At 39.8% G+C, this 14,791-nt stretch overlaps 1 protein-coding gene across 3 annotated transcripts in view; it reads right to left on the minus strand.

The window, feature by feature from the left end:
- LOC115055795 (collagen alpha-1(XIX) chain) overlaps window positions 1-14,791 on the minus strand; it is an 88,748-nt gene that overhangs the window by 36,646 nt on the left and 37,311 nt on the right. For all 3 annotated transcript variants that reach the window (XM_029521819.1, XM_029521818.1, XM_029521817.1), the window contains one exon: window positions 4,664-4,708. In XM_029521819.1, coding sequence (XP_029377679.1) covers window positions 4,664-4,708 — 45 coding nt within the window. The remainder of the gene's footprint in view (window positions 1-4,663; window positions 4,709-14,791) is intronic.

The raw sequence follows: 14,791 nt of genomic DNA on the forward strand, positions 1-14,791 counted from the left end.
TCGTTTTAAACTGGTAAAGTGTGGTCCTGAAGACACAGAATATAGCAGATGCAATAGTTGTGGAGGTGTTTATCTCAACCATTCAGGGATAGTTAAAAACTTTACAGGTGTGTAGTTGAGACTGAAATGAAGGTAGAATTTTGAAGATGGGTGTGGTTCAACCCAGGAGATATGAGAGCTTACATAATAATGTAGAAAAAGCTGAGGAACATGTTGGCAGGGCAGTGTGGCACAAGATGAGCTACAAATCATACTGTACGCAGAAATTTATACACCAATTTAAAAGAGAGAGGAAAAAATGTTTGAATTGACATTCAATCTAAATCACATTTAAAGGAAAGTTAATATTATGACAGGATGACAGATCTACAAATGCACCATACTGCATTCTGGCATAGGCTGATGGAAAAACATTTTGGTGGTTGTCTTTCCTAGATCTCCATTGCAGATCATACAAAGTCAATTTCCAGGCAATTTCCAGAGAGGAGAATGTCTATAACAAGTTAATAGACATTTCAGATAATCTTAACTGCATTACACATTACCTTTACACAGGTAGAAATGGTCCACCTGTGGATGTCTGTGAGTGTTAGGTTGACTTTGAGACACACCGAGTTATCAAACTGCAATTAAGCCTGTCTACATCTCTCCTGTCGCTCCATCAATATCTGCAGTGTTCCTTCTGAGCCTGTTTGAGATTGTCAGTGGGAGATATAGTTATGGAGATGTGATTCATGAGAAAGCTATCTGCAGCTACGTCCTTTTTTTGTACACTAAAACATTCACACTCTGCTGAGAGTGTGAGAGGGGGCTCAGTTCACAAAGATGTTACACAAACTGCAGTTTAGTTTAACTTGCATCTGTTTTGTCCAAGCTAAAAAATGCAAAAGGATGGCCGCTGAAAAGTAGGGAGAATCCCTGATGCTGTTCAATTATTACTGCTAATGGAAACTTCATTTGTCTTGGCAACAGTGTTTGTTAAGCCTCTCTCACTCATCATGTGGAGTTGTGTACATTCCTTTAAATGCAATACTGCATTTGTTTCACTATGGCAGATTAAAGTGTGATATAATTCTCTCAGACACAAGAGCTGTCTTATCTGCAGTAAACATGAATTTATAATGATAAAGAAAAGATGTATCTACAATGTTGGAGCATGACTGATCCATGGCAAGGGCATGGCTTGCTTGGATATTAATGTAAGTATTAGAGCATTGAATCAACTAACATTAGTATGAGTCAAAGGTCTTTAACATATGCTTTAATCATGAGATCGATTTGAGGGAGATATTAAAGCTGAGACAGATGACGGCTGTACAGAACCTATGGAAACGTAATCAAGGGTAACTTCAATTTGTCATTTTATCCTCAAACTTGACTTTGTATGACATGGTAATACATGATGACTCTATATCCAAACAAAACCTCTATCCATTGTGTCTCCACCTGGTATTGCTCCTGCAATCCCATTTGTTTTGAGGTATAATAAGCGTGTCCTAATACAGCCAACTTTCTTTTTCAAGGTTGGCTAGCTGACATGTCTCCTTCCTCTGGGCACAGAGAGCAGGAGGAATTCTGCAGTCTGAGCTGACACCCCAGCAAACGACGCACCTATACATCAAATGAACAGCTGCGGTCAAGGGGTTGTCCACTACACAATAGCTTTCACTCTCGGCATGATCACAAGTGGGCCACTGGAGGCTTTGTAGGTGGTGGATGGGGGTGGGTTTGTGAAGGGAACAGGTAACAAAAAAGACAGTGGGAAGCCTGGTAGAGGTTCATGTTGGAGGGTTTTTTTTCCATTGCAAATCTCATGTGCCTTTGGTGAGATACAGCACCCCTGGGCTTCATGAAAATGATTGCAAATGCTGTTTGCAAAAGCACTGTACCTAATGGCCATCTGTCTGTATGGAGTATGAGCACTGAGCCACGATGTGCTGCGCTGCAGGAGGTGCAGGGTGGAAACAGCTATTTAACTTGCACTGTGAATAGGCTACAATTGACTGAAAGGTGTCATTTCCAGTGAGGGGGCTCTGCACTTAACTACAAACACAAAACTGTCAGTCAAGCAAGAAGAGGTTCTGCTTGTGGTCACATAAATGTCTGACTTATCTGGGCTGGCTTCTCGCTACAGCCACTTATAAATGGTACATCTTTATTTAGACAATGGTGTGCATTACAATGAGCAAAAGTAAAACTAAGTTAATTTATACATTTTTTGGGTTTGGTATTACTAAATTAAATACTTTTAGGAATGCTATCTCTCTTTTTGTTCATGCTATCTTACCTCAGTTTGAAAAATCCTAAACACTCAATCCGACATTGGTTATCAATTTTTATATCTGTTACCTAGCAACCAATACTACTTTTCTTAGCTCAACTCACTAAAGTATTTTTGTAACTTATAAGATTTCTCATTGAAATGTACAAAAAATGCTACCTCACTTCAAAAAATTCTTCTTGCAAAAAATGAAGGGCATTTGTCAGACAACCAGCAGAGCCTTGTGCTGCTGGATCTGCTTCTCCACAGTTGGTCGTAGCTGCACAGCTGACTGCAGTATCATGGCCCCGGGTAGCCTGTATCTATTAACAGCTTAGCTGTTATCCTAAAGTTTGGAAAGGTTGTTTTATATTTTTGGAAGTCTGAAGCTACGATAGGAACATTGATTTTGGAACTATTCATAATGGCTTTTTTTTTTTTTTTTTTTTTGTTAAAAAATCAGCTCATAAGCTTAATTAACATAGTTACGAAAGCGTTACTGTATGATAGGATCTGTTAAGTTCAGAAGTTTCTGTAATACAGCCCAGGATGATAAAACTCTTTGTCTGATGGGAAGACTGCCAGAGTGAATACTGCTCAGTCATCTTGACTCCCCTCTTGGAAGTGCAGATCCAACAGGGAGACATCTCATGTCAGCCTTATATCCCACATGTCTATCCTTTGTTTTGTAATGGATGGAGCCAAGATGTCAATTCCGGGGATTCATAAAAAATTATTTCTGATTCTGAATAATGTTCAGAGTGATATCTTAACATTCACTCGCTCAGTGATTCCTGTGGGACCCTACAAATGGAAGCACTGTACCATTCTTTTCACACAGGTAAAGGATTTCATGTCAGCCTAAGACATATAAACGCGCACACACACACACACACACACACACACACACACACACACACACACACACATTGGTGTGTGTATGTGTGGATGTGCATTTATATTTATTTCTAAAAACTATGACTGTATATATAAAACTTCAAAAACCCAAAAATTTAACTAGCAATTTCACCTGAAAAATATTCATATTTACAGCATAGGCTTGATGTATTGTATTTTCTAACATTTGCTCTGTTGTTATGTTAGGTCTCATGAAAACATGGCTGGCCTCTAACAGACTATAGATTATCTTTGTGTGCCTTTCACAGACTCTCCTGTTATTGTGCATTGCTAATTTAACTTGGAAAAATAACTGCTCCCTCAACTGAAGCACTGTCCTGCTGCCAATGGACAGAGAGTGACGCCCTGGTGTGTGTTTTGAATAAAGATGGTTTTTTCCCCTGAGATCTACCTCAGCAAAACAGGTGACTTATAAATGCCAGTACCAGATGATGGAGGGAAATCTGGCACATGCTAAGGGTATCATCAGGGTGTTGCCATTTAGAAATGTCACGTCTTTTGCATCCTGTCTTTCTTTTCACCTATGACTATGTCCTACAACTTTATGAGGTAATAAGTAGGTCTGTGGCTACATTGAGAAATGTTTGAGAAGTTTAACACAGAGGAGCTCAGTTTTACAAACAAAAATTAATCTTGTTGGGAGAAAAAAAACAACAACAACAAAAAAAAAACACCTTATGTCCTGATCAAGAATGTAACTAGGGCAATAATCCATGAAAATAATTGGACCCCCAATGCATCTGAGATACACAATGCCTAAACACTTCTGTGTGTGATGGCATCTCAGCAGTTAAATGTCTGACAAGCTGTCTCCTTTAATGTATTGTGGTGTTTGTGCCCTTTAGTGTGTGGGTCACTTAACAAACACGCAAATAATGTCTGGGATTGATTTGGACCCCGGAGGAAACAACGATAATTCAAGAAGTCAACAGGCCTTATAGGAAGAATTGTCCTACTCATCAATATAAGCATTCTCAAGTGCTACTTTAATATACACCTTGTGGTTTTGTGCTGATAATACAGCCTGTCTGCAGTAGAATGAGAGAATGGGAGATTTTGGCTGGATCAATATAGCCTCAGCATGGAATTAAAACGCAAACTTCACACAGAGGTTTCACTATGAATAAGATGGAGTGTAATTGCTCTTTTTAAGATGGATTTTAAGGGCATTTCTGGTGTCCTCATCAGCTGTTTGCTTTAATATGCTTTTACAATGATGGCACTGGTAATCTCTGGGGAATTCTTGGTCAAATAAAGGTTAAATTGAAATTGATTTTGACTGGAAAAAAATAGAAGGAAGAAAAGAGAAAAGAACAGCCCATATTTTCTTATACTGAAATGGGTGCATAAAATTAAGACATTACGTCCTGTTTTTTTTTTTTTTTTTTTGAGGGGGATTAAAAGTTTTTAATTTAAATGAGAAAAAGTTAAGTAAAACATAAAGCCAAAATGTATTGTAGGTATCTGCTCATGTGCATCACTTACAGGAAGGCCTCTGGGTCCAGGCTCCCCTGTTTTTCCTCTCCGTCCCTAAGGAAAGAAATAAAGGATTGAGATGAGTGAGTGAAGATGCAACAACAGGTGTAGATGGGCATAAATGCTGCCAGCAATTGAGACTAGACAGCGACTTCTGTCGCAGTCTCTAATTTGCTTTTAATTAACAACAAGAAAACAGCTTAATTGCTGCACCCCGTGTGGCCCACTACTCTTTGTTCCCTCCTCTGGTTTACTGCCTCCTTTCCAGCTGTGTGAGTCCCTTGGTGCATCAATCAACCCAAGGAGCACACACAGCAGCAAGCAGGCCAAGACAGGCAGTGCTGTCCAGGACTGCAAAACGAGGTCAAAACGAAGGAAGCCTTGTACTTTTTCAGTATTTTGTGAATTACAAAATGCCCAAGTGCTTGAAAATCTGAAAGTCTTGAAAAGCTGACATCTTAATGAGATTTAATGCTATCGGAGCCAAACCAAAGTTGGTATAATTTACGTCAAGAGGGTTTATCATTTCTCATGAGAAAAGAGGATACAGCTCTTGTGGATATCCATACAGCTATCCTATGAACTGGCAGAGATTCACTGGCTCTGTGTTATGAGAAGTGTATGGAATTACTCTCTTTCTCTCTCTCTCTCTCTCACACACACACACACACACACACACACACAGACAGGACAGATGTAAAATCAGCTCGATTAGGAGATGGTAATGCTCCAGCCAGTATCAATTCACTGTACAGCAGCGTAATCAAGGATGTAAGTACGGCACAATGCAGATAATATTAAGGCTAAATATGATTACCTCTTTCCAAAGGGAGTTTCATCATCTGACACTATTGCGATATTGAAAGACTGTAATTCTCTTCTACTGTATGTGTCAGTAGGGGTGACGCAAAAACACTTCTATCCAAAGAGTTAATGGTTGTGAAGAGTTGTGAAGATGGGAGGATCACTGGCTGCTGAAGAAAAATAGAGCATTACAGAGCTTTGCCCCTGTCACTGTCATGCATGCAGACTTTGATTAAGTGGGTCGACTTTGACTTGTACAATTTGCCTGCGACAAAGATGGAGGAAGGAACTTAACTGGGATATAATGCTTTTCATCATCTGTTTGCATGTATGCTCTTGCTCATATGCTGGCATTTCTCTTGTTTGTTCTCTACAGATTACAGGATGATGAAAACAGACGAGTAGTACGGTAAATATTAACCTTGATAATGACACAATGGAACCAGTTTGCGCTTACTCCTGGGGATAGCACATTTTTCCTCTGTTCATGCTGTTTGATGTTCACAGCGTTGGCCAGTGTCTTTTGATCATCTGTATTAATGTTGCTCAAAGATACATGTGCTCTAATGAGCCTGACTGAGCAGTCCCATCAAGACAAACTGGAAAATGTTGAATTATGTCATTGTGTAGGGAGAGCACATTTAAACCTTAAATTTATTTACTTGAAATGATGAAATGATGTTCAAAATGTAACTTATGTTGATTACTTTGTCGTGGGAAAAGAGCAGCCAGCCAAGTCTTCAATAAGCACTAAGCATGTAGATTTTTAAAAAATATTACATTCGAGGTCTGACTCTGACAAAAAAACAGGGTGGTGTTATCATAATGAAATGCTGACAGAGAATCATTGCTATGTTTGCAAAAATATCAGATCATTTGTTCTAGCCTTAGCCCCTGTTGCTCTCCTTTCTGCCTAAATTCAATAACAAAAGCAGATTACATAGATAAGTAATTTAGCTAATGCATATTTCATATGCTATTATTTCAAACAGATCATGAATTATGCAGTTTTCAAAATTATTTCTCCCCATTTGCCCTTAAATCTCTTTTAACTCCAAAGTGCTTCATAATTTTGTATCCACGTATTTGCATATTATCATCAAAATAAATACCATTACTCTAGAACTCATATTAAGCATGAACAACTAAATGGTGATCAAGGATAAACTCCAAATGATTAACTTATTACTGTAGCCCTGTACCATCCTTGCACAGTTATCTCAAAGTTACTTCTTAGAAAAATCATATGATTTTGTGTAGGATTTTATTTCCCGTCATTGATATTATTGTCATTTGGGATTTCATACTGTTTTAAAATAGTGTAACTCCGTAATTCAAATATTTTAAATTAACCACATTTGTGGTTTTGTTGAAACTGGTGTTGATTCAACTTTATGGCAACTTTGGTGGTGCTTAATTGTATTGCATTATGAAAGGTGTCTCTAATTTTAGGACAGCTCTTAATATTAGCTGTATTGAATTTCTTTCTTTTTTGACACCAGATTTACAACCACATTCATTTTCACCAAAAAGAAATCCATAAAAAAAATTAAAAATAAAATAAATAATAAAAAAAATTAACTGCACTGGGTGACCCTAGGGTCAGACTGACACTTTTCTGCCCAGAAGACTTCTAGTTAGCACGACGTCCCCAACAAATTTGTCCACAGTGACAAGAAGTAATTAGTCCGGAGCACAGCTGTCATCACCGTTTGCACTCAGTTGACTCTCCAAACTAAAACACCTGCCAGTGACACAGAGCGATAACTGCCTCTGAAGGGATATGGTGGCTCTGGAATACTGAGATAATCAAGATGCCAACAAACATTGTGGTTACCATGAGCACCTAAATAGTACAGATTCAGCATTTAGATTATTAACGCTGGGTTTCATATTGAATGTAGCCAGACTGCCATTTCAATGATATGATTGATTCAAAATATCATGTTTGTACCTGCTAGAATGTCATACAGACGTAACAAAAGGGATTTTGGGACATTTACAACTTAGGTCATTTTAGAATATTGTTCAGTCATGGCATGGCAGCATAGTGGTTACCACTGTTAGGTTGCAGGTTCGATTCCCAAGCCTGGGGCCTTTCTGTGCAGAGTTTGCATGTTGTTCCTGTGCCTGCGTGGGGGTACTCCGGATTCCTCCCACTGTCCAAAGACATCATGTTTGGTCAACTGGTGACTCTAAATTGTCCATAGGTCTGAGTGTGAGCAGTTCCTCTCTGTATGTTGGCCCTGTGATGGACTGACGACCTCAACCAATGTGAATTAGGATTGGCATCAGAATTAATAATTGAACTTTCAATCAGGTACAACATTTCCTTCTGCACTTAGAGGTTATTGTTTTGTTGTGATTTTGAAAAAACAAAAACACTCGTGCAAAAGCTTTTACACCAGTGATTGCCAGCAGTAACAGTTCAACTTTTGGCTGTCATCCCTGACATTATGACAAATATTTCTTTCATATATTCAAATCAACTATGCCTTATGTTTATGTTGCAATGGCCTTTTCTAGTGTAAATGTAATGGTTAAATAAAACTGTTTAATTTATTGATTCAACATATTTTCAGTTGCAAAATTCTAAAATTTTACACAAAGTATGTTAGTGTCGTACCAGAATGATAGGAAGCACAAAACACATTCCCTTCTCAGAGAGCAATGGTGGGTCACAAAATGGATAGGTTTTTGTAATAGCCAACAGTGAAATTATTTCAAAGATGAGTGCAATGGCTCAAATTTGCTACATTTCCAACAGCAAATTTTAGAAAATCTGCAAACTAATGTAAATGTTATGTCCTGTTTCTCTTGGTGAAGGGGAAAGGTGCTTGTCAGAGGTGAACTGCAGTCCAAAGCAGTCTCTAGGCAACAACGACGAACAGCAACCTGAAACTGAGGATTTCAACTTTAAAAAATGTGAGACAATGTGTAAAAAATAAAAAAACATGTAAAGCAAAACCAAAACATTGCTCTCCTTGATGTATAAGGAATGTAGTGAATAGAGTAAAAGAGCAGTCTGCCATTCTGAACATTAGTTAAAAGAATGGTTAGTTCACCCTGCTGCTTTGAAAGTTAACACCTCATGTATGCCAAAATGCCAAAGTAAAATATGACATCATGGTGATAATAATAGCTTGCATTATCAAAGAATGGCAAGCACACATGAGCAGCCAGAAGTATCAGTAAACCTTTTCTTTCAGCTAAGCCAACCTTAACTTTCTAATTTCCTTTTCTATTTCTTCAAGTCTCCCTTTGTGCGTAATATTATCATTCTATTACTTTCATCTCATCCCTTTCTCCTAACTATGGTTCTCTCTCTTCTTGGTGTCTCTCCATCCTTCTCATGTCTCCTGCCACTTGCCCCATTTCTCCTTCACCCAACTTCCAGCGCTTGTTGGATCACCCTGGCAATCTCTGTTGCTATGCAACACTCAGTGTCCTATAAATTTGACAACATCCTATTGCTTGATTATTATTTGAGCGCTGCAGTGTGAAGCCCTCCTTCATGTCTTTGCAGTAGATTGGAGGGAAGGATGATAGAGGCAAGCAAGGAAGGAAATGAAGGATGGGAGGGATGGAAGGAGGTGGAGAAAGATGAAGGGATCGTGGAGGAAAGGAAAGGGAAAAGTACTAGTGAAAAAGATGAACTGGCCTCATGAGTAAATGAAAGATGGGCTGGCAAGACTTAACACATATTTGCATGTAGTATTTATCAGTTCCACTCTAAAAAGCTGCAAACCATAAAACAGAAGTGTGAAAAGCGCCCCCACATTAGCTACAAATTCAATAATGGTGTTTGCATAACTAGAATGAGTACACTTTTGAGCTGAGGTGTGGAGGCTTGTGTAGATTGACAGCGTATTTTGAACTTCTGACTTAATCCACATGGATCCCTGCCTTGACTGGCTTCAACCATGCTTTGAGTTGTTAAGTGTAAAAGGAAAGCGCAGACATGGGGCCTGGCTCAGTCCTCCAACACACAAGTCCCAATCTGAGAGCAAATTCAACAGCGACAGTGACACACACCAGAGGCACTCCTTCATGATGACTCCATAATCCTTATCCCAAATGTCAACATGGTCTTTGAGACATTCCATGTCTGACTACCCAAACTATTGTCAAATGGAAAAGGCAGAACAGATATGCTCAAGGTAGAGCAGATATGCCATAAAAAAGGCGCATAATCCACCTGAAAAACGCCGCTGACATTGGGGGCCAGTAGAAGGGGGAGCCCTCTGAAATGAACACCACCTGACTCAAACTTGACACACAATTGAAAAGGACACAGTGACTAGGGATCACACCATTATGGATTTTGATGTTACAATTATCATGAGACAAATAATCACACTTCCACGATTACAGATGACAATGACGATTTAGTCTTTGACACTTTGTGACAACATCTCAGCATTACACAGCCTCCATGGCTGGATAATTTGACGTTTTAAATAGTGGTTAATAGCAAAAGTTGTTAATAGTACCATCTCTAATAGTAACTGGATTTAATATGTAGGTATCAATTGGTAAGTCTCTTTAAAACATTTGAATGTCATCTTGTTATCAAATGTAATATCTTGTCATTGATTTTTGATGATGGACCTCTCTATGTAAAACAAAAGAACACTGAATAAGTGCTTTTTCTTTATTCCAATTTACATTAATTCTCTACTACATGCTGTGTTTTCTTGAATGCACAAATTTGAACTTGTTAACTAGATGAAGCCACAGTGTTCATTTAGGATTAGACGTTAATTTATAAACTGTGCATAATTCACTATCCACCAAATATAGCCTAAATACCCCCTCTACTTGCATTCTGACCAACTAATCACTGCATGTCCTTCCATATCCTGAAGGGCAAACTAGTGGACATTACCAAACCAAGTCGCGTCTTCTCTTGTAGCTCATGGAAACTATGACCTTTTCTTGACTGAAAAACTCACATGTCAACCCCGCTCATTCTGGTTGAGCTGAGCCTCATCCCCCTCTGGAGACATGTACTTCAGCCACCTTAGCCTTTCGTCTAACTGCTGTAATGGGTTTAACTGGAAATTACTGTTTGGCTTGTGAGCAGAAACTGTATGTGCTTGGTAAACAAATGTGTAGACTCACACTGTATCCTCATGCTATTTAACAACACACAGAATAAAAATGAGGTCACTAACTCTGAAAAAAGCTCACGGACACCCAGGATTTGAATTGTGTATTCACACCCAGAAAATGCAGAAACACACACAGATCAATGGGCACATGTTGCACAGGAGAAAGTTTGGCTCATGGACAGCCTGTCACAGTGTTAATTCCCCAGTGAAAATGGCTGTCTGCTCCTGCCTTGTGAAAGACACATAGATAAGTGTGACACACAACCAGATGCATTTGAAGCCTCTGTCCCTCTAGTCGAAGCTTCACCTCCTTCACACTTATTGAAACCAGATTCAGACAAGATGCAGACAATTATTTAAACTGCCAGGAAAAGCTCACTTATTCTTCCATTAATTCTAAAAATGTAATCTTTCCCCCTTGTAAAAAGTATCTTCTAAATTCTCATTTAGAAATTTGCACCATGAACCATAGGCATAAGAAAGACTAGCATAAGAGCTGCATACAGTATGCACAAAAGAGCTCAGAAACACTGCAGTTCTGGCAGCATCGTCTTACAAATTTGACCATGTTTAGTTCAGTAATGTGCCATTCCGATGCCACCTTGCCCGGAATTGTAAAATCTTTTTGAAATACACAGCAACACATTAATGCAAAATCTATCGTATTCTCACTTTACGTGGATCAGTACTTCACAAGAAACAAACTTGTGCTGGCAGTACTGACATACATACATACACCACTTCAATTTGGTAGCTTCTGGGCATAAACCTCGAAATTCTGAGTGTCAGCTGGTGAGGCGGACAAATATTCAGTGACTGACTTCACACCAACTATGCAGCTTGATATACTGCAGTTGTCAGAATCAACACCAAGCCTGGTTTCACTGTGTCAAAACAGATATCAATGCTTCTGGGATAAATATTGATTATGCTGCTTGCTTGAAATGCCACAAAACACACTGGAGACCTTAGCCTCACCTGCTTCTGATTAAGGATCCAATTAGAGACAGAGTGCAAATTCCCTACTTCTGACTGCCCTTGTTGGGTGCCATCTTAGGACACTGCACAAGCTCTAAAAATGCCTGGGCACTGGAGCTTGCAGAGATCCCTTGCACTTGGTGAAAGCCTCAATAAAATAGGATTTGTTCCAGTTGTTTACTGAGGGTTAAGAGGAGCGGACGGGGCAGGAAGAGAACGGCAAAGCCGACAGCTGCCTGGCAGGGGCTCAAATGCAGCTTAGTATTTTCACCATTCTGACTGGCACACAATGCTCTCTTTAACTTCAAGCCATCTAAATATTCAGGGACATATAAAGAGATGGCTGACACTGCAGTCGACTTAAGACACAGCTCAGCTGTCCGAGATTGCACGTATAGGCTCTTGGCTAAAGCTTTCCATGGGGTCTTTCCTCACAAGGACTCAATCATAGACCACATGTGAATAAATTGCCATTTGTACGCTTGCCACTAGATGGCAAACTAGCTTCATCACAAATTTATACATTGCAGGGGAAAATGCCAACAAGGAGACTCTAAGCCTTCTGTGAGAGAGGATGGATGTCCTCAATGCATGAATGTATGATGTGTGTGGGGTAACATCCCTAATTAGGCAGTCTGGCAATTAGACACTGAATACCATAAAGGAAATTTTTCTGTAGAGTGCTTAAAAATGAGCAGAAGGAAATAGATGAGAGGAAAAAACTTGTAGGGCAGCGAGAGAGTCACAATAATTTTCATGGCATGTTATGCTTCTTTTAAACTCCTTCACAATACAAAGGGACACATGTGGCAGCACAAGGGTACCGAGTGACAGAATGCTAAAATAACCATTACAGAGCCATTGCAGCTATCATCCAACTCCTCACTACCACACAGTATGCAAACACGACAGCCAAAGGCAAATACAGAAATTACAGACTCTGAATATCTATGGAAACTAAGCCAAAGCAGTCCTGAGGGAGCCTCCGAACATCTCTTTACAACAACCACGGCCCTACCACATCTGCAGTGATGAGTTTTAAGAGCTCATTGACTTTAACAACTCCTAAGGAGAGGAAAAAGGGCTGACAATATGAATTAGCATTTTTATGTGTTAAAGATGATAAATCTATATTAAACTATGAGCCCAGTTCCCACTGATCAGCTGAATGTCTGTGCAGTGTATTCATGCAAGCTGGGTGCCTACTTTGCTGGCTCCTCACTAGACCAACATTGCCTCTTGAATGTTCTCATCCCCTAATGGAAGCTGTTATTAGTCTTGGCTCTTAGAAATTTCACAGTCTCATCTGGACTTTTGGCCATATTATTCATCCGGAGCAGATTGCTTCCATCCTATGTTTACAGATACTGAGTGTTTCATTAATGCATTATCCAACAAGTGAATAGGGGAGGCTGAAAATCTACTTTGAATAAACCCTGGTTCATTCTACAAACCAAATATTTGAGGTCAGAGAGAATACACTGTGCATAGATCTGCAGGGCGCTCACTCTGGGTACTGTAGCCCTCAGTGAGTCTTATGCTTCATATCACTCACCACGCATAACTGATTACACTAAGGTCCCGCACACTACCATCTGTATAATATCAGGCCATTGTCAATGCACTGCTCCCTGGCATGCCATTAAAGTGGACACAGATGAATGTATCTAAATTGGTTGCAGGCAGGATGAGCGTGTGGAGAATCAGTATATGAATGGAGAGCTGTAAATGATGCAGCTTCCCACTACCACACCTCTGTGGTCTGCAGTGTTCAAGGCTGCATGTCCTCCCCAACCAGCCTCCTTCCCTTCTGTCCTTTGAGCTCCTCATGTTCCTCCCTCTGTTGGCTGAGGAAATGAAAAGCTCAGACATATCTTTCACATATCTATCCATGCGTCCTGGATCAAAAATTGCTGTTACAGGTATTTACATTCTCAGCATTTCTCAAACTCTGCCTCCCCCCTAAATTGACTAATATGCCAGGAGAGGATGTTTGTATATTACTAGACTGTGCAGAGCCAGAGAAATCTCATTGTTTAGATGACTGAAGCCGCTGTGTTGGCTATGATACCTGTAACAGTCACAGGGGCCAGTCACCTCGTGTCCAGTGACATACCTCAAAGAGTCAAGTCAATTCATTCAGCTGACTCTATTTGACACATGACACTCTATTAGTGTTGGTATGACCTGGCAGACGTTGAAACAACACTTGAAAATTTTGGAGAGGTATTAGACACAAGCCATTGGGATGGACCTGGCCCAGGCCCTGATGATTTTAGACATTGGAGCAGCAGGGAAACAGATTTTGCCTGCAGTGTCCCTGCTGTGTGGTACAACTGTCTCCTGAGAAAGATGTTAAGTCATAGATTTGCGAATGAGAGCCATACTCTGGCCAAGTATAGCAAGCCTATGTAATGCTCAGAGGATAAGTTGACCTAAATTACCCCTTGTTGAACATGAGCGTTTCACTTGTATACTTACACACGTAAACTTACAGACATACACGAACATACACACAAAATCGCTTTAAAACCCAGTGAACAATGTGCAATCAAAGGGGCTCTCTCCAAGCCTTGCCCCCTATATTCATCTCTGTAATTAATAGGCCAATTAATGTGTGTTTATTCTGGACACCCATGGATGTCGCCATAGTAGGGCTCTCTGGGAAAGACAAGAGTCATAGAGATAAATCAAAATGCTGTGCATCTGTCCTTGCATGTGCCAAACACTTCCTCCTGTAACTCTCCTCTGTCCCAACTGGGCCCAAATGGGAGACCTTTTCATACCCAATCAGGTCAAATCTTTGTTTCATCCTCCTTCCCAAAGCACTTGACATTGACAAGATTAATGGCTTTGTGCAATGGGCAAACGTGTTACCTCCTGGTGTAATACAGGTGTCAAAAGCATGGCAAGCTCTCTGGATTTTTTTCGCCATTTTCGTCTCGGACAGAGAGAGAGAGAGAAAGAGAATAACCTCTTCCATTCATGGAAACAAAGAGTTAACAAATCCTTCCCCCTTTTGTAAAATCACAGAGTGTAAATCTTGTCAGAAAATCTCAGCTGTGAGCCCTGCTCGCCTGTAAATTCTTCATTGTGTGCCATTGAGCTTCACTAGGTCAAGCCGCTACAGAAGCTACAAATGCAGCTTTCACCACCATATATAAAAACTGATTGAAATATTAACTTAATGATCTCAGTGGTTAAATATACCATTACAGTTGTTTAACAGGCGCTAGTTTTG

This window comes from Echeneis naucrates, chromosome 15 (genome assembly GCF_900963305.1).
Source record: "Echeneis naucrates chromosome 15, fEcheNa1.1, whole genome shotgun sequence".
NCBI classification, from domain to species: Eukaryota; Metazoa; Chordata; class Actinopteri; order Carangiformes; family Echeneidae; genus Echeneis; species Echeneis naucrates.